We start from the raw sequence: 16,793 nt of genomic DNA on the forward strand, positions 1-16,793 counted from the left end.
GATTCCGACGATTCGTGTGATTCCGCCTGACTTTCCTCCTCCTGACAAGACACAAGAGCCTCAAGTGGTCCAACCGAAGTGAACCATAGCTATGGTGCTGGGTCATTGTCTGTGTTTTGGATGTTTCTCGACAGTGCATGTGGCTCTTGGAGTATTGAATCAAAGGACCGGCCTTTGGTTACAAACCAGCATTCCAAGGGGTGTCGATAAGAAGTATCGATGAGGGGCTGGTTTCTCGTGTCGTCCAAAAAGAATCTACAGCTGGTCTGCAGTGGGAAACCCGGTGATAAGGCACTTTAGTTTTGTTCTATTCACCTGTGCTTGCACTGGGAGTCAAGCCAGCCATCGGATGGTGGTTCACTTTATTGTAGCTCATTATGATTCGTGGAGTCATGCTCATGTCTTGATAGAATACCTATTGTTTGCACCATGTGCCCCAATTTACTTATGCCTCAAACGGGGTCTCGTACGGAGCTTCCGCCTGCGGAGTGATTCTGGCGTGGTGTCGTCTTTGACCATCCTCCCAGTCGAAGAGGGCCGAGTGCGAAGCAAGCCGGTTCTAGCATGGTCAGCATTGTCCCCAACAATCCACGAGGGAACCACATACATCCCAGACGACCACAGTCCCCGCGTGCCACCTAACTCGTGCCTGTAGATCTTGGGACAAGGCGATATGGTCGAACAGGAACTTGAGAAGGTAGTCGGACTCTTCTTTCTTGTAGCCGACGATGTATCGAGTGACTAGTGGCTGTTAGCTGAGGTGTTCCTGCATGGAGGAACAGAAAGCAGCTCTCTATCACTTACACTGCGGATTGACAAACAGCGCTTTCTCACCGGTAACCTTGGCAGAATATTAGATCCGCGACCCGAAGCAGGCCATGGCGTGGAGACTTACTGGATGAGTTCGGACGATCGGGTGTTCTGAGGTGATGGGGTCACGTCGTGCAATGCCACCCTTGTTGAGACTGTTATTGACCTGCTCAATCCCGGAGTGAACGGCCTTGAGCCCGTGCAGTCTCTTGCGGAACTCAGGCGACAGGCGCTTGTACGCCTGGGCCATGTCGGCGAAGAGGGTGTCTCCGCCGCTTGTGGGGCCGTCCAGGATGTACAAGAAAGTCGTGCCAGGAGGCTGCTTCTCGAACGTCACATCAGAGTGCCACGTGATTGTGTTGGTGCGCTGAGCCAGGAATTCCGAGCCACTCCTGTCGTCAGCTCCTCGGTGTACGAGGTGGATTTCTGGGTAGCCCTTGGGGGCTCCTGACGTTTGGTGGATGTGGTGTCTGCCGAAGTAACCCCCGAACTCGAGCGCCTTATCGATGGGAAGATGGGCAAAGTCCTGGTCACGGAAGGCTAAAGTCCTCTGCATTAGTATATGCCCGATGCGTGGGAAGATCCATTGCTCTATGACTTGACGTACCGACGACCTTCCTCTGGGCGACATACAGAGCCAACTGGTCCTTCCCCTCCTTGGTCAGCTGGCTGAGCTGGACACCACGCACTTCAGTGCCGATTGTTGGTGTGATATCGTCCAATACAGCCTTATCCTTCGGCAAGAGGTCAGGGAAACTCGGGTCGGCGTCCTTTCCGTGATCATAGTGCTCGAAAGGTTGAAGGGGCGGGTATCTACAACGGTGGTCAGTTGAGCGAGCAAGGGGATACCGCAACAACAGGGCGTGTGTACCTCTCTGTTTCATTGTCCCAGACGGGGAGGTAGTTCGGGAATGACGCCGGGGGCTGCTTTTCGGTGCCCTTCAGCTCATTCTCATGCTTGTAGGCCTCTCCATACCCGATCACGTTCTCCTTGTTGTGACCGGCATCGGTTTTCAGGGGATCCACGGGCGCAGCCCGGAGAGAGAGGTTGGTGGTCTCGACCAGCGACGGAGCCATAGTGCTGAGTGAGTGAGTGTGTGTGTGTAACGGTGAATATGATGGTTGATTGATTGACCTATTCTGTTTTCCTGTCGTCAAAGACAAGATACAGCGACTACTACATCATTCATATATATTCCCCGTCACAATATCTGAACATCCGTTCAGTGGTCACGCAATTGCTGCGGGGTATGTCTCGATAGCATCATCTTTCGTGTCTACAAGGGCTTGGGGGCAGAGACATATTATCGCGGATGTACTTGAAATCCCCGAAGTCTGCTACGCGAGCCACGGGATAGCAGGCCATCCTGACTCGTGGATTGGGTCTGAGACCAATGGTGCAATAATAATGCAACGATAATAAGGATGAGCATCATCCGCGATGATAGCAATCGGCCCTGCTGATTCGGGGACGAGGAGGGAACGTTGCGCAAAGGGGGGGGACTGAATGGTCGGTTGTCAAAGCTCCTAGCTATTTTTGGACATCTGGCAGAGGAAGTGAGGGGTGTTCGGCTCTGATTTTGGGTCACTCGCGACGAGGGCGACACGTTGGTGTTGAGGTTGCGCCAGTGGGCCAAGCATGGCGTGCTAGGGCTTGCTGTTCGCGCAACCCGCCCCAAATAAGCTCACCCACCAAGGTCGATCAATTGCAATGGATCCCGCAGGACCCCCTCCCGCCCCCATTAGCAGTATTATTTCCCTTCTCACTTCTCATCGCTCGGCCGATACAAATCATTCCGATTATCAACAGGAACTGGATGGCCCGGGTACCTGCCCCCCTGGTCCCTGGCTTTGACGTCGACTTCCCTTCCTCAATCGCATGCGCCCGCTCTCCTCCGTCCACGTCGCTCGTGTCGCCCGTATCCGGTGAATAGAGCGCGCCTGGATCCATGTAAACTTGAGAGGAAAGTTTTTGCGCCGACTCTCGAGGTTTCAAGCGAAAGGGTTGATCGTATCAGATGGCGCTACTCGCGGCCTGCAGGAGTCAGCGCCAATCACCAAAGAATTCGATGTTGCGATGTCAAAGCCAAAGCATACCATCATAACCCAAGATGATGAGATCAACTCTATGAACCCTGGAACACTCCCATCGCTGCTGGTGATTGGCCCCGCTGCAGGACCCGGCGGAGATCTGAAGTCGACGCTAATGAAGCCCCCGGCATGACTTGTCCTCCATAACGTCAGTTATGCTGCGCTTGCGTGATACCATCCACCTCCCGGCACTCATGCTCCGGAAGAGGCAAAGGTCTCCATCGACTAAGAGGCGTCCCGGAAAACTTACGAGACAGTTATCTCACTTCGCGCCCCTCTGCGCATCGCATGTCCAGTACCCGGTGTGGTCCCTCGGCCGCTGGTGACGTTGGTCCCATCATATCGGCCACAGGGTGTCGCACATCGACGGGCTTGACGTTCTAGGTGCCTTGATTTCGTACTGCCGACACGACGATTGGTTACATGTAGCTATCCACACTGTTGGAGCTAGCAGCTAGGGCACTGTACTGACAATTTGCCGGGCTATGGCGTGACAAAGATTTATAGTCGGGCTACCTGGGAGAGAAACATCCAAAAGGTGCTGAACCTCCCGACATCTCTTGTCTCCCAAGTTTTGCTATCAAGGACACGGGCTGCCACTATCTACCTGCAATTGATCAGTCTCCGACACAGGCAAGATGGGCTCGGACGATGTCAGGGAGCTTCCCGCGGGCGCTGCGCCCACGGACGACGACACGAAGAAGACACCCGACATTGGGTTGAAGGCAGGGTCATCAACCTCTTCTCTCGCTGTCTCGGATCATCGGGCGATTAAGTATGTTAGTGACGGCGCCTTCGATACTTCGGAAGATCCCAGGTTCTACAAGCCTATCCCGGAATATGAAAGCGCGCATCGCTGGGATCCATACTTCGAATGGTCCGAGGAGGAGGAAAAGGCGCTTATCAGAAAGGTAATGACAACAACGCTCGCTTTCTCGGGAAAGGGAAATTGACCAGATACAACAGATCGACTTTCGGGTCTGTACGTTCGCATGCATAACATTTTTTGCTCTTCAGCTTGATAGAGGCAACATCGTCCAAGCAAACTCGGATAACATGCTCGAAGACTTGGGCATGACTACGGACGACTACAACAACGGTCAAACGATCTTCTATCTTACATTCCTGTTCTCGGAGCTGCCGTCTCAATTGCTATCCAAGAAAGTTGGTCCCGACCGCTGGATTCCAATTCAAATGGTCGCGTGGAGTTTTGTCGCTGCGTTCCAGGCGTTTCTGAAGAACCGCGCTGGATACTTCACTTGCCGAGCGCTCCTTGGTATCTTGGAGGGAGGATTGTAAGTTTGTCCCGTCTCCGACCGACGAGATTCGCCGTGTTAATAATGCCCCCCAGCATTGCCGATACCATTCTGTTCCTGTCGTTCTTCTACAAATCCAAGGAACTCCCGGCAAGATTGAGTTATTTCTGGGTCTCCTATGAGGCCACCTCCATCGTTGGCGCTTTCCTAGCCTATGGTTTTCTTCGCATTCACAACGCCGATGGCACCGGTGGATGGCGGTATCTCTTTGCCTTCGAGGGCCTCATTACCGGAATCGTCGGGGTGATCGCTGCTTTCTGGATGCCTGCGTCCCCCACTCAGACCAAGGGTGGTTTCCGTGGAAAAGACGGCTGGTTCAACGAACGCGAGGAAAAGATTCTCGTCAACCGTGTGCTCCGCGACGACCCCAGTAAGGGAAGCATGCACAACCGCCAGGCAGTCACGCCGAAGATGCTTTGGCAAGCCCTGTGCGACTACGATATGTGGCCCATCTACCTTATCGGCCTCGTATGGATGATTCCCAACACGCCTGCCACGAACTACATCACCCTCGAGTTGAAGTCGCTTGGATTCGGCACCTTCGAGACCAACCTCCTGACCATTCCCGCATACGTCATCTTCATCATCAACCTGCTTTTCTGGACTTGGATCTCAGAGCGCTTCAACCAGCGTCTACTGCTGGGCGTTGTTTCTGAATTCTGGTGCTTGATCTTGCTCATCACTCTTGAGGTCCTGCCGGACGGGGCCAGTTCGTGGGCGCGATGGATCATCAATGCGCTGTTGATTGGAGCCCCTTACGTGCATGCGATCATTGTAGCCATGACATCCAGAAACGCTGGTTCTGTCCGCACGCGCACGGTTGCCAGTGCTGTGTACAACATGATGGTTCAAGTGTCTAGTATTGTTGCCAGTCAGGTAAGCGAATCCCCCGCGTTGCATCTGCTTTGCTCCTTTCCTCGTTACTGACTGTCTCCTGTAGATCTATCAAGACAAGGATAAGCCATACTACCGTGTTGGTAACAAGGTCTTGATTGCCTTGTCTATATTCAGCATGGCTTTGTTCATTGGCGCCAAGCTCTACTACATCTGGCGCAACAAGTACGATTCCCTGAAATCGATTTCTTTCTCCTCAAAACTGACCATACTTCTCAGGCGCAATGCTGCTATTTGGAACAACATGTCCAGCTCCGAGAGAGAAGAGTACCTTGCAGCTAACAAAGACCTTGGAAACAAACGGTGAGTCCTTCCGCCTACTCTCTCCTTTTTCGCCGTCTAACTATATGACTTTCAGACTCGATTTCCGATTTACGCACTAGAGCATGAATACCACGTGGTCTGCACATAGATAATGATTCATCTGAACATAGATCCCGATGGGCACCCCGGAGGGGTTCATCTGATGTCTATAAAAGTATCAATAGAACAATCTAATCCGATGAAAATGAATATATACATTACAATCATGGATGCGGGCGGAGTAACACGTAGTCTATATCTTGGTTCTGTATCGCAGATGGCCCTCCTGTGATGGCGATTTAAACGATGTATCTGGAATCGTTAACACAGTGATTCCTGAGTAGGACAGTAAGCCAAATGACCACAAAACGGTTTAATCGAAGAGGAGCTTCAATTCGGTCCTACTGCGTATGTTGTATGATGACACTTGGATCGATCGATCGATCGATCGAGTTTATCTAGTACTAAGCAGTAATATGATAATAAGCTTAAATGCACTACAGCCCCTCCTAGAGCCTTAGCACTATTGGCTTGACTCGGTCATACCACAGTGCAATCATTTTCTCGACCTTTATAGGATGGATATAGAATCATGCTAGAACTGTATCCTTGCCCTATTTCAAGGGTAAATCGGCCTGTGTTTAATGGTTGCGAGCCTCTCCCCTCAATCGTAGAGTGTAGATCGACAACATACTTAGAATATATAGCTATTCAGTTGCTTAAAAGTGCCCGGGACCTTTACTGAGCGGGCAGGGATTTGTGAGATGGCGGTTGCTGTTACGGGTGGTTTTGGAAAAAATAGTTATGTCGCAACTGGTTTACAAATTGCAATTATGTATGCCATGGCCATTCCCAATCATCTTAGAAGCACACCACAGACAGTATTAACGATAAATTATGATATGGTGGCTACTCTATTAGAGACTCAGTTTGTAGGATGGTCGCTTTAATGTTGGTTTGGCTGTTATATCTCACATTCTCGATTTCCGTCTTTCTAGTACTGTGTGCAGGGCGATGTTATAACTGCTTTACAAATCCCGCTCCCCCCTTCTTCTACTATATATATATAGTCGGTATTAAGAGTCATAAAGAGCTGTTCATCGTAAGACATGCGGGGTTCTCAGCAAAATACATTAAATGAACAAGATGTACACGATATCCGAGAGGGAGACGCTACAACCACACCCGGCTGGAGGGACACCCCTTCCAGCCACTCCAGATTCCTGTTTGGGATTAGGGAGTACCGGACCGGATGTGTTGGTAACGCCTTCCAACCAACATCAAACAGAGAACAGACAGACAGACAGACAGCACTGGTCAAGTCCAATCCTTACCTTCTCACTCCCCAATAACATACTCACACCCATTATCCCCAATCCAGACCTCATGCAGCTTGCCGGCAGGAACATCCACCCTGGCACCTACCCCAAACGTCTCCTTGCGGAAGTCCCCATCGTACAGCCGGGTATTATCATCTGGGTAGGTGATCGTTAGACTGCCCCGGCGTATGAGATGCGTGGTGGGCCCATCGTGCGAGTGCGGGGAGTAGTACGCGTTGCTGGACGTGTCCCGTATTTATTAGCAGGGAATGTCGAGCCAAGAGCAAACAGAGGGGAAGTTCAGGTGTAGATATTCCAGTTCTGCATTTTTTTCACAAGATCGTCGGCTCTCATTCTCAACTTACCTCCCATCCGACCAGGTGAACACATGCCTGAATCCCCAGTCTCGGACGAGAGCTTCGCATTCTTTGCGCGATCCGATGGGGTATGATTCCGTCATTGGTAGCCTTTTCTTCTGTGTTCTCGGGGAGCGAAAGGGGCTTGGTTAGTTGGGTTGGGTTGAACTTGGGAAGATGTCGCAGGCGAGTGGTACGAAGTATGCAAAGTATAGAACAGTAGCACCGGGAAATTGTGGGGAGGAGCGATGACGTCGCGGGGTCAGTTTCTACGCTAGACCGGATTGGGGCTGTTAGTAATCACACCGGGGATGCGCTGTTTGATTGTTTTGTTTTGTTTTGGTTTGGTTTTACTTCTTGACAGACGCCATGATACTGAAGACAGCTCTTGAAACCGAGGATCTTATGTGACTGACCCTGGAAACGCACTTATGGTCACTTCTGAATGGGCCTACATGGAAATTCCCTCGGCTACTCGCCAGAAAATCTCTGCTTAGTAGTCTCAACACCACCCCTGACTACGATGCACCACGGACGGGATCTCGAGAATGTACCCCGCCAGCAGCTTATAACATTTGCCGCGGATTTGCAACTGGCCAAACCGGCTCCAGTCGCGCGGAAGAGGCAGGGCCCTAGTTCAGCCGAAATGCCTTGTTTCAGTGCCTCTAGCCTCTTAGACAAATCCTTTCGCGTGAGTAAACAGCCCTTGCCATCGAGCTACGCGGAATGGTGGTTAATACCGAGCGTTACATTAGCACCAACCACCCTAAGGCACGCCAACGCTTTAGCCCCAACACGCTGTGGGCCAAACTTTATAGTGGAACACCCAGGATTCAATGGCCTTGTTCTTATCACGGCCAGCCGAAGACGCCTTAGAACGTGCTGTATTTGGCCACCGAAGCCTGTCCTCCTCATGCGTCGCTTCTAGGCCACCCGAGACCCCCTGCTGATGACTGGAGTGAAGGGCAGAGTTTCCCCTTTGAGACTTCGTCAGGGTCATGGTGGGTTGGCTAATTTGGAGGCATGATCAATGGTCATTCAGGTAGTTGAAATATAACAGGGCAATCCCTTTCTTGAGCAGCTTTATTTTCTGCGTGCCAAACCAAAGCCACATACAAAGGTCCTCCACATAGGACACCGTCAGAATGCCGCAGAGTTTTGAAATGGGGACCGCGAAGGGTGGGAACAGTGTTTCCGCCTCATTTGCGGGTGATGATGGCCTTCACAAAGGGCCTGTGGCCCAGAAGTATATCGGCACTCTGGCCGATCAAAGAGATATGCAGGCGCTGGGAAAGGATCAGGTCTTGAGGGTTCGATCTCCCTCCGCTCCAGAATAGGGAGATGGCTTCTGATTACCTCTCTAGAGAAACTTCCGATTCATCTCTATTGTTGCCTTCGGGTGCACCTTGATTGCATCATGGGAGGTCGTCCTAACGTAGGCCATGTCCTGACCTTCCTCGCCATGGGACCCAACTTGCTGACACTGCACCAGAATGATGAGCTCGCCTTTGATCGATGGCGGCACTGCCGGTTTTATTTGGGGCTTTGTGGCGGTCACCGTCGGCGTGTTGTTGCTGTTCGCTAGTCTGTCGGAAATGGCCTCCATGTAAGTGCAGCCCCCCTAATCTTCATGCATGTCAGAATCATAATTATTTCTTCACCAGGGCGCCTACTGCAGGTGGTCAGTACCATTGGGTCTCGGAGTTTGCTCCCAGAAGCTGCCAGAAGTTCCTGAGCTATATCACTGGTACGCGCTGCTTCCACTGGTCATTGATCGAGTTTGGACTGACCAACCCCGATCGCATCTAGGCTGGCTATGCGCTACCGGTTGGGAATGCGCGATTGTGTCGATTGCCTTTCTGGCAGGTACTATCATCCAAGGACTGGCTATTCTTAACTACCCTGATTATGTCTATGAACCGTGGCACGGCACTCTGATCACCATTGCCATTACTCTCTTTTCGGTTCTCTTCAACACTTTTCTGGCCAAGAAGCTCCCTCTCGTGGAGGCTTTTATCTTGATCATCCACGTTGCTGGTTTCTTCATTGTGATCATTCCGCTCTGGGTGCTGGCGCCAATCAGTGACGCAAAGACGGTTTTTACGCAGTTTACAAATGGCGGCGACTGGAACAGTAATGGCACAGCAACGATGGTCGGTCTTATTACCGCAATGACTGCCATGATCGGATACGACTGTACGGTCCACATGTGTAAGTGGGCCTGCCTTCTCAGGTCTAGGCAGACATACTGATGAAGACAATTCCAGCCGAGGAAGTCCGAGACGCTGCGACAACAATCCCGAAGGCGATCATGGTCGCAGTCAGCTTGAATGGCATCCTGGCCTTCATTGTCTTGGTCACTCTGTGCTTTACTTTGGGCAATGTGGATGAGGTTCTCAGCTCCAACACCGGATACCCTTTCATCGCGGTCTTCTTCAATGCCACCAAAAGCTACGCGGCCACAAATGCAATGACTGCAGTCGTGACCATGTCTCTCATTGCTAGTGTGATTACTGAAGTGGCCACTGCTTCACGACAGCTTTGGTCTTTCGCTCGAGACGGAGGCGTCCCGCTCGCTAGGTTTTTCGGCCATGTATGAGTCTCCACCCGCCAATTTGTTTTAGCCTGGAGGTTTAATAGTACTAATTCACTCCTGATGCAGGTTAACCCGAACTGGAACATTCCCCTCAACGCCGTCATCGTATCCCTCGTACTCACGATCCTGCTCTCTCTCATCAACATTGGCTCAACAGTTGCTCTCGATGCCTTGATCACGCTCACTGTGGGAGCGTTGCTGAACTCTTACATTATCACCGTCTCCTGCGTGGCATTGAAACGAATCCGGGGAGAGCCCCTCCCTCCGCATCGCTGGTCCTTGGGCCGGTGGGGCCTTTGGGTCAACCTCGGAGCCCTAGCCTTCCTCATCCCGGAATTCGTTTTTGTCATGTTCCCTCTCTACTCGACCGTGGACCCCACGACTATGAACTGGAGCTCGCTCATGTATGGCGCGATGTTGATCTTTTCCATCATTTATTACATCTTATACGGACGGAAGACTTACGTCCCACCGGTTGCCTTGGTCAAACGTGAAATATAAGTGGCGAATTCTCGATGGGGGCCGTTCTTCCCCCCGTGCGTGGCCACGTTATCTCTTTCCATTTATGTCGCCGTTACTAACACGTCGGCCGTCTCCACTACACCAACAAGCTAATGGATCAAGTGATACGAAATGGGCGGGTGTCTGGCCCGGATGGAAGAAGCTGACTTGCTGTTAATTAACGTTTTTTTTTTCTTATAAATATAGATAGCGACCGGGATTGTGATCCTTGCACGACCTGCGGGCGCAGCGAGCCGGAGATTACTTATTTTCAAGCTTCAACTCTAAGACAAGACTATCGTATGATATTGGCTCCTTCGAATCATTTGATATTGCTCCCCACAGCGTCGGCTAAGAAACTCAAAGTTCCAGGCATTCAGCCACCTAGGGTGCTATAAAGGATTATGATTGATTGACTGTGTTTCCGGATGCCACGAACCGAACCATGACTCTCCCTGTTTCACGTCTGGCCGGCTGTCCTAGTCAGATCCTAGCCGCCAGACGGTCCCGGCCGTGGCCCACCAGACATCACCCTAACAGGTCTAGTATCCCCGGCGATCGACGGAGACGCCGATAGGCCCGATACGAAGCCTTTTTTCGAGCGGGCCCCGAAGGACGTCCGTCGCTGCTTGGCACTCCGCATGTCTATATTGCACGATCTATGCTATCCGTCTTCTGACTGGGTGCTAGGGGTTACAGTCAGGCTATCATATTCGAAATCCCTCGGGTTTTCTGCGCGCGAGACATCTTTTCTTCCTCACTCTCGCGAGGCACGCGACATCGCGCGCTTTTCGAACGCCGAGGAATACTTGGACTCATGACTAGCACTGAGTAGTGTCGGCCTACTCGAGGCTACTGTAGCTAGTCCGTAGTGCCGGGGAACATTCGCATTGTGATTGCCCGCGGAAATCACACTAAATCTTAAGGTAATCAACATCCTTGCATTTAATATCAAATTCTCTCCTGACTGAATTAAACTTTTCTTCTGAAAGGAAGCAACTTACCCCGATTCCCCGACGCTGCTGATTTTCCGAACGGAACATCAGCCCGATACGCGAAAATTTCGAACCTTCCATCAGCCTGGAGCATAGCCCTAGTCGATTTTGAAGCTGGGCTGTGAATCCTTCCCCCTCCTTCCGGCCAGGGCTATCTGGACCGCTGCCTCCTTTGGGTTGAGGTTCTCGGCCAATGGCAATTCCGGCTTTCTCCAATCCCAAATCCGTACTCCGTACAACCCAGTCACCCTTGATAGCCTATCTATCCCAGTCGTCGTGACCCTGGACCCGACGATGTGGTGCCCTTATATGGGAAGCACATAATGCCGTGCGTGCAGATGTTCATCGCCTAATCGATCTTATAACCGGGTGATCCCTGCATTAAGATGCTACCCTAAAGTGCTTGTTCTTCCAAGTGGACAGAACAGAGACCACGAGAGGATTTGGCCTGGCATCTGGTGGCTGGTCGCTCTCTTCACCATTTGGTCATGACGACTTCGGGGAAGCCTTTGGTGGTCATTGATGCGAGCCATCATGCTGGCATCGTGATTGTGGTTGGGACTTTGGCCCTCATCATGTCCTTGATCTGTTTGGCCATTCGGGTATATGTCAGGACACTTCTCAGTCCGGGGTTTGGACGCGATGACTACTTGTTCTTCGTTGCGACAGTAAGCTTTCAAGCCCCCTCGTCACTATCCCAGTGGTTTGAAATTCTGATCCCGATAGTCATTTGCAGTTATTCAGACCTCGTTGGTCATGTCGAATTCCGCCAAGGGGTTTGGGACATCCATCGACCTTCTCACCACAAGTCAGGTCGTGAAAGTCCAACAGGTACGTAGAAGCGATCCAGGGAAAGATTCGGGCCATTAACGAAGCAATTTCTTGATGCAGACCACGGCTGCCACCGATGTCCTATACCTCATAACCCTTTTCCTCTCCAAGTGCTGTGTGTTGGGAATGCTCTCTAGGTTAACGCCGCAACGAATGCACCACCTCGTCCTCTACGGGATCTTGGGGTTGAGTATATGCTGGGTGCTCACCTCCACCCTGATCATTCTGATCAATTGTGAATTGAACAGGCCGTGGGCAAGGCCAGTGGATCACTGCAGTGGCCTGGTATGTTCCAGCTCCAACTCCTATCCTCTTTCGCTTGCCCCACACCCATTCTCATGCTATTCAGTTTTCCAAATGGGAATATATTACGGTCCTGGACAGCATCATTGAGATGGCATTGTTCGTGTTCTCTTTATATCTGGTCAAAGGCCTGCAGATGGCCGTGTCTCGAAAATTGATTGTTCTCTCCTCCTTTGCCGTTCGACTCCCGTAAGTCATTCCACATTCTATCTAGCCAATTACACATTCTGACTCCCAGCCTCGCAATAGACTCATTGCCTTTGCCTCCCTACATCTGTATCACCTGAGCCTCTACGCCTACTCTCAGAATCCGACCCTCGACATCATCGACGGCTACGTCTGGACCCAGATGGAGATGAACTACGCCCTCATAGTCTGCACCGCCTTCTGTCTCGCACCGTTCATGCGCGCCATCAGTGTCACATATGGAAACGCGGGAGAGGTCACACTGGGAACGAGCAGTGCGAACTCCAGATCCGCGAAATACGCCAAGGATCGCTCGAAACAGTCGCAAAGCTACGCGCTGCAGTCGATCGAGAACGCGGAGGAGGCACGTTACGGAAACCGTCGGTCGCAGCCCTCGCAGGCGACATTTGTCCCTGATCTCTCGGGGGGCTTGGCCACCGCGACTGCGTACGACGGGGGAAGCCGGACGGACAGGGATAGTGTGGCCAGTACGGAGAGCACGAAGATGATAATCAAGAAGAACGTGGAGTACACTGTTACACATGAAAGGCTTTGATTAATGCGGCATCCGGGCGTTTGTTGGCGTCGGGGACATGAACAAAAAGTATGACGGGCCTAGCTTTGGGTGGTTTTGTGGTCTATCAGCTTCTTACTAGTATCCAGAAAAGATACCACCATGCATCTATGTATGGGATTTATTTTATTTTATTTTTTTTTTGACATCTGTGCTGGGGCTCCTCGTATCTACTCTACTAGCTTGCTGTTCCCCTTGCTATGTTATTCTTAGCTGGTGCATTATAGCCCCGGGATCGGGAAGACAGGAGCTGAGTCTAGGATGCCCCTAAGCAGCACAGGCAGCACCGTGGAGTGTGGACCCTGGTACAATTTCGACTTGCGCTCGAAGGGCTGTAAGGGGCTGATCGGAGTCGCTCGGGGTTTGGCGGTTGGCAGCCGATGGATGGTTAGTTAATTGAGGGCAGAAGAAATCACCACAGGGGACGGCTGGTGGCCTGAGGCTTCAAGGCCAGCCGGGCTGCCCCTCCGGCCTCAGGCAGCAAATCGACGGGTCCTATACAGGAAGGAGCGACGAACGAAGGAGCGCGTCGCTCCTTCTCGTGGTGGCGCTTGTTGACACTTTTCACTCGTCCGGATCCTCATTGAATTCCTCGCCTCTAATCTATTTCCCCCTATTCCCTATTGTACACGATGATCTCTCCTCTTCCTCCAACTCCACGGTAGACCCCAACCAACTACCAAGGAGCTCTCCTCCGGAAGGCTTAGGATGTCGCTTCCACTTCTCCCTGTCGATCCTGCCATCGACCAGCCCTCCAGATGAAAATGGCGTGTGCAGGGGAAGAATGGCAGCCAGGCTCGACACAATCCAGGTAGGATAAGTGAAGAGCGCCTGGTCTTTCCCCGTTCCCAGGAGTTGGGTATTCTCTCCTGGGAGGTGATGAAGAGTTTCAGGCCGGCTGATAGAGGTCGTTAGCAGTGATTTCCGACGGGAATGATCGTGGTGGATCCCAACTCACTGGGTACTCAGATCAACCGACGGCAGTGCCGCACTTGTGGCAGTTCTTGCCGGGGATGACCCAGACCTCCTCGCCTTGGGCGGCGCATTTGGGACACTTGATTCCTGGCATCTGGCACACGAGGGTCTCTCATCAGTAACGGTCGCGATGGTATTCACAGCGGCAGGAACTCACAGGCATGATGAAAACACGACACTAAAGTCAACACTGGGCTTCACTGGATGGAGGATGGAAGGGTAGCTTCGAGCTGGGTGAGTCGTCCTCGAAGGAGAAAGGGAAATTTAATGGTGGTCCAAGGCTTATGAGACTTTGGACATCAACAGACTTTCGACTTGTCCGGTGCACGCCTTTTTCGATCGATGAACTTAATCTCTTCGGTCCCGAGCTCTCCATCTATATATAGCCCGGGAGTGGTTGTTTGTATCACTTATGACGGAGACCTATGTTACAATTGGGAGATCTTCATCTTAGCTTGGACCGGTCTACTGGAGACACGACCACCCGACTCAATGCATCCAAAGGTCAATCGAACATGGACCCTGGTTAGCCAACATGTCATGTCGGCGCAGAATTTATTTCGGATGACTCGGATCTTCCCGCCTCGATGACTTGCATTCGGGGTCCCAGCTAGAGGGTGAGTTTCAGCTTTCGAATTTCCGTGTGATAGATACGTGTTCAGCTAACCCAATTATGTCTAGGCTTGTGATAGTGGACGACGTATGCTACCAGAGCTGCAATGTGATAAAGGAACGACCAAAATAGAAGAGGGGGGTGGATAAAAAAAGGGGGAGTGTCGGAGAAAGCACCTCAGCATCACATCCCTGGAAAGGCCGCAGGAGAAGCGACGCATAGAAGAAACCGTTTATGCAGGTAAGGGGACTCGGTAATCGGGCTCTTTCTGTCGCCCAAGGAGAGATCATATGTATGTGACCGGTCTTGAACGCTGGGATGACAAAATCTCTCTACCTCACCGCTGCCTCCAGTGTTTGGGGGGCTGCCGCAACAGTGATCAGCTCTGGCATTTCACCATATGATGCTAACGATATATAGGTCACACTTAATCTAAAATGGTGCTGATGCGAGCACAGACTAGCGCCGGCTGTAGCCCGTCGCCCCATATGGAGTGCGCCGTACTCGGTATGTACAATCACGGCGTTTACCGGCTGCATTTCACCATGCAATATCACAGGCGAATAAGTGAGGTCTGAGATGGAAGCCTGTTTATTGCTCAAAGAAAAGCTTTACCGCAAAATGGGGGGAGCCTTCAATTGCAGGGAGCCAATCCCCAATCCAGCCCTCCCAGGTGGGCTACCCTGGGCCTTTACCAGTCAAGGAATCTACTTGGTTGAGATCTGATCTGTGACACCGGGACCCACCCAAGGTGCCAGGCCAGGCCATGCAACTCTGCCACCCCCATACAGTTCAGAAGCTACTCCGTGCGCCTCTTTTTGGGAACTCCGTCCTGTGAGGGGATGCCGACAGTCTGGAAGGGGGCATCTCAAGGCTACTGCATCCAGTTGATGGAGCTGTGTTTGCTCGCTACTGTTCGGCATCCTTCAGCCCCCGCTATCTACTGTCGCCCCGAGTGCTAGGGAAAGGGAACGCGCATAGATGAGCCAATGATCGGGCTGGATCAGTCGATGTTAAATCCACGTACGATATTGTCGATGTTGGGACCCTGAGTTCTGCACAGATCTATGTCAATGCTTTGGTGTTGGTTGGTTTGCTAGCTGCACCAGTGCCGCGAATGCAACGTGCGAGGCTCCCTGGATTTCAACATGCGGCATTCTTCTTCTGATCCTTAGGTTTGCCCGCTTGCTTTTTGGCCAGTTTTGCTTTTGTTTTATACACAACTTCTCCTGCCGGTGGGTGCGCCCAAGGCCCGACGCAAACTTGGACGCGGTCTCCAGGCTGACTGTTGGACAGGTGAAGCTGAACCTTATCACGGTTCGGGGGATTTATCGAAACCCCCGCCGACGTTGATCAGTCTATCACTCATATCTTGGCCAGTGAACTCTGAGCGATGCATGGTCGGGGATGCGCAACTAATGTGATGGGGTTTGTGTGGAAATGGATACATGGGCTGTGGAGCCCACCCTCGCTTGTTGGGCTGAAGTTCGATCCATTTCAATTAATGCGCCCCATAGAACGACAGGTGCTCATTGGTTGAGGTTATTCTTCGCTGTTTGTCTCTTGCTCGACCTTGTTTTCGACCGCTGCCTACGGAGTACGGCCTGCAACTTGCACTAGCTAGCAGGATGCCACTTCATCCAGCGAGAGTCGGTCCAGGAGAATTCCGGGTGACGGCGCTCCTATTTCCTCTACCCGCTTCTTCGAATTGGTCGGCACAAAGACTAGCGCAGCGCGACCACGCTAGCCCAGGAGCCCCTCAAAGCAGATTGATATTCATCGAATGTGACCTGTCACCTCCGGGGCGGGACCCGCTCCTGTCAGACAGCGATGGCGCTTTGTGCCAGACTGCCAGTTCCATCTAGGGTCGAATTCCATCTACCATTTGCAGCACAACTCTGCGGTCTGTCGTCTGTCCTCATCGACAGGCTCCACCCCCCATCGCCACCCCCCACCCCCCGCCCTTTGCCCTCATTTCCCCTCTTCCTGTTTGCTTGCTTCCTTCCTCGCGGAGATTGATCAATCGCGGTTCAGATTGGTCAACGTTGATATATCTTGCCGCGCCATCATTCCAGCAATTCAACCCAATTGCTCAGCCGGGCCAAGACAGGCCGTGTTCGAGGGGGGCTG

General features: G+C 52.0%; 6 protein-coding genes across 6 annotated transcripts; 3 read left to right on the forward strand and 3 right to left on the reverse strand.

Annotated features, from left to right (window-relative positions):
* Positions 1-261: 261 nt before the first annotated feature.
* BO70DRAFT_402931 (TauD/TfdA dioxygenase family protein) lies at positions 262-1,887 on the reverse strand (the record flags this gene model as incomplete). The annotated part of the gene is made up of 6 exons (XM_025547026.1): positions 262-559; positions 608-741; positions 805-841; positions 896-1,350; positions 1,418-1,623; positions 1,682-1,887. The coding sequence occupies 6 exons, from the start codon at positions 1,885-1,887 to the stop codon at positions 446-448; spliced, it is 1,152 nt and encodes a 383-aa protein (XP_025404428.1). The 3' UTR covers positions 262-445.
* A 1,652-nt stretch (positions 1,888-3,539) lies between these two features.
* BO70DRAFT_384151 (putative transporter) lies at positions 3,540-5,494 on the forward strand (the record flags this gene model as incomplete). Its single annotated transcript, XM_025545638.1, has 6 exons — positions 3,540-3,812; positions 3,868-4,196; positions 4,253-5,093; positions 5,158-5,276; positions 5,331-5,414; positions 5,470-5,494. The coding sequence occupies 6 exons, from the start codon at positions 3,540-3,542 to the stop codon at positions 5,492-5,494; spliced, it is 1,671 nt and encodes a 556-aa protein (XP_025404429.1).
* A 1,010-nt stretch (positions 5,495-6,504) lies between these two features.
* Positions 6,505-7,193, reverse strand: BO70DRAFT_425362 (uncharacterized protein; the record flags this gene model as incomplete). Its single annotated transcript, XM_025547676.1, has 2 exons — positions 6,505-6,972; positions 7,099-7,193. 2 exons carry the CDS (start codon positions 7,191-7,193, stop codon positions 6,753-6,755), a joined length of 315 nt encoding a protein of 104 aa, XP_025404430.1. The 3' UTR covers positions 6,505-6,752.
* Positions 7,194-8,252: 1,059 nt separating this feature from the next.
* BO70DRAFT_328018 (amino acid transporter) lies at positions 8,253-10,306 on the forward strand (the record flags this gene model as incomplete). The annotated part of the gene is made up of 7 exons (XM_025540721.1): positions 8,253-8,399; positions 8,454-8,524; positions 8,582-8,695; positions 8,754-8,836; positions 8,869-9,300; positions 9,357-9,682; positions 9,752-10,306. The coding sequence occupies 7 exons, from the start codon at positions 8,253-8,255 to the stop codon at positions 10,184-10,186; spliced, it is 1,608 nt and encodes a 535-aa protein (XP_025404431.1). The 3' UTR covers positions 10,187-10,306.
* Positions 10,307-11,669: 1,363 nt separating this feature from the next.
* On the forward strand, positions 11,670-13,057 carry BO70DRAFT_392081 (uncharacterized protein; the record flags this gene model as incomplete). Its single annotated transcript, XM_025546261.1, has 5 exons — positions 11,670-11,849; positions 11,908-12,012; positions 12,073-12,297; positions 12,362-12,504; positions 12,565-13,057. The coding sequence occupies 5 exons, from the start codon at positions 11,670-11,672 to the stop codon at positions 13,055-13,057; spliced, it is 1,146 nt and encodes a 381-aa protein (XP_025404432.1).
* A 621-nt stretch (positions 13,058-13,678) lies between these two features.
* On the reverse strand, positions 13,679-14,213 carry BO70DRAFT_392082 (uncharacterized protein; the record flags this gene model as incomplete). Its single annotated transcript, XM_025546262.1, has 3 exons — positions 13,679-13,973; positions 14,068-14,144; positions 14,208-14,213. The coding sequence occupies 3 exons, from the start codon at positions 14,211-14,213 to the stop codon at positions 13,679-13,681; spliced, it is 378 nt and encodes a 125-aa protein (XP_025404433.1).
* Between the last annotated feature and the right edge of the window lie 2,580 nt (positions 14,214-16,793).

The sequence above is a fragment of the Aspergillus heteromorphus genome, assembly GCF_003184545.1.
Source record: "Aspergillus heteromorphus CBS 117.55 chromosome Unknown BO70scaffold_1, whole genome shotgun sequence".
NCBI lineage: Eukaryota > Fungi > Ascomycota > Eurotiomycetes > Eurotiales > Aspergillaceae > Aspergillus > Aspergillus heteromorphus.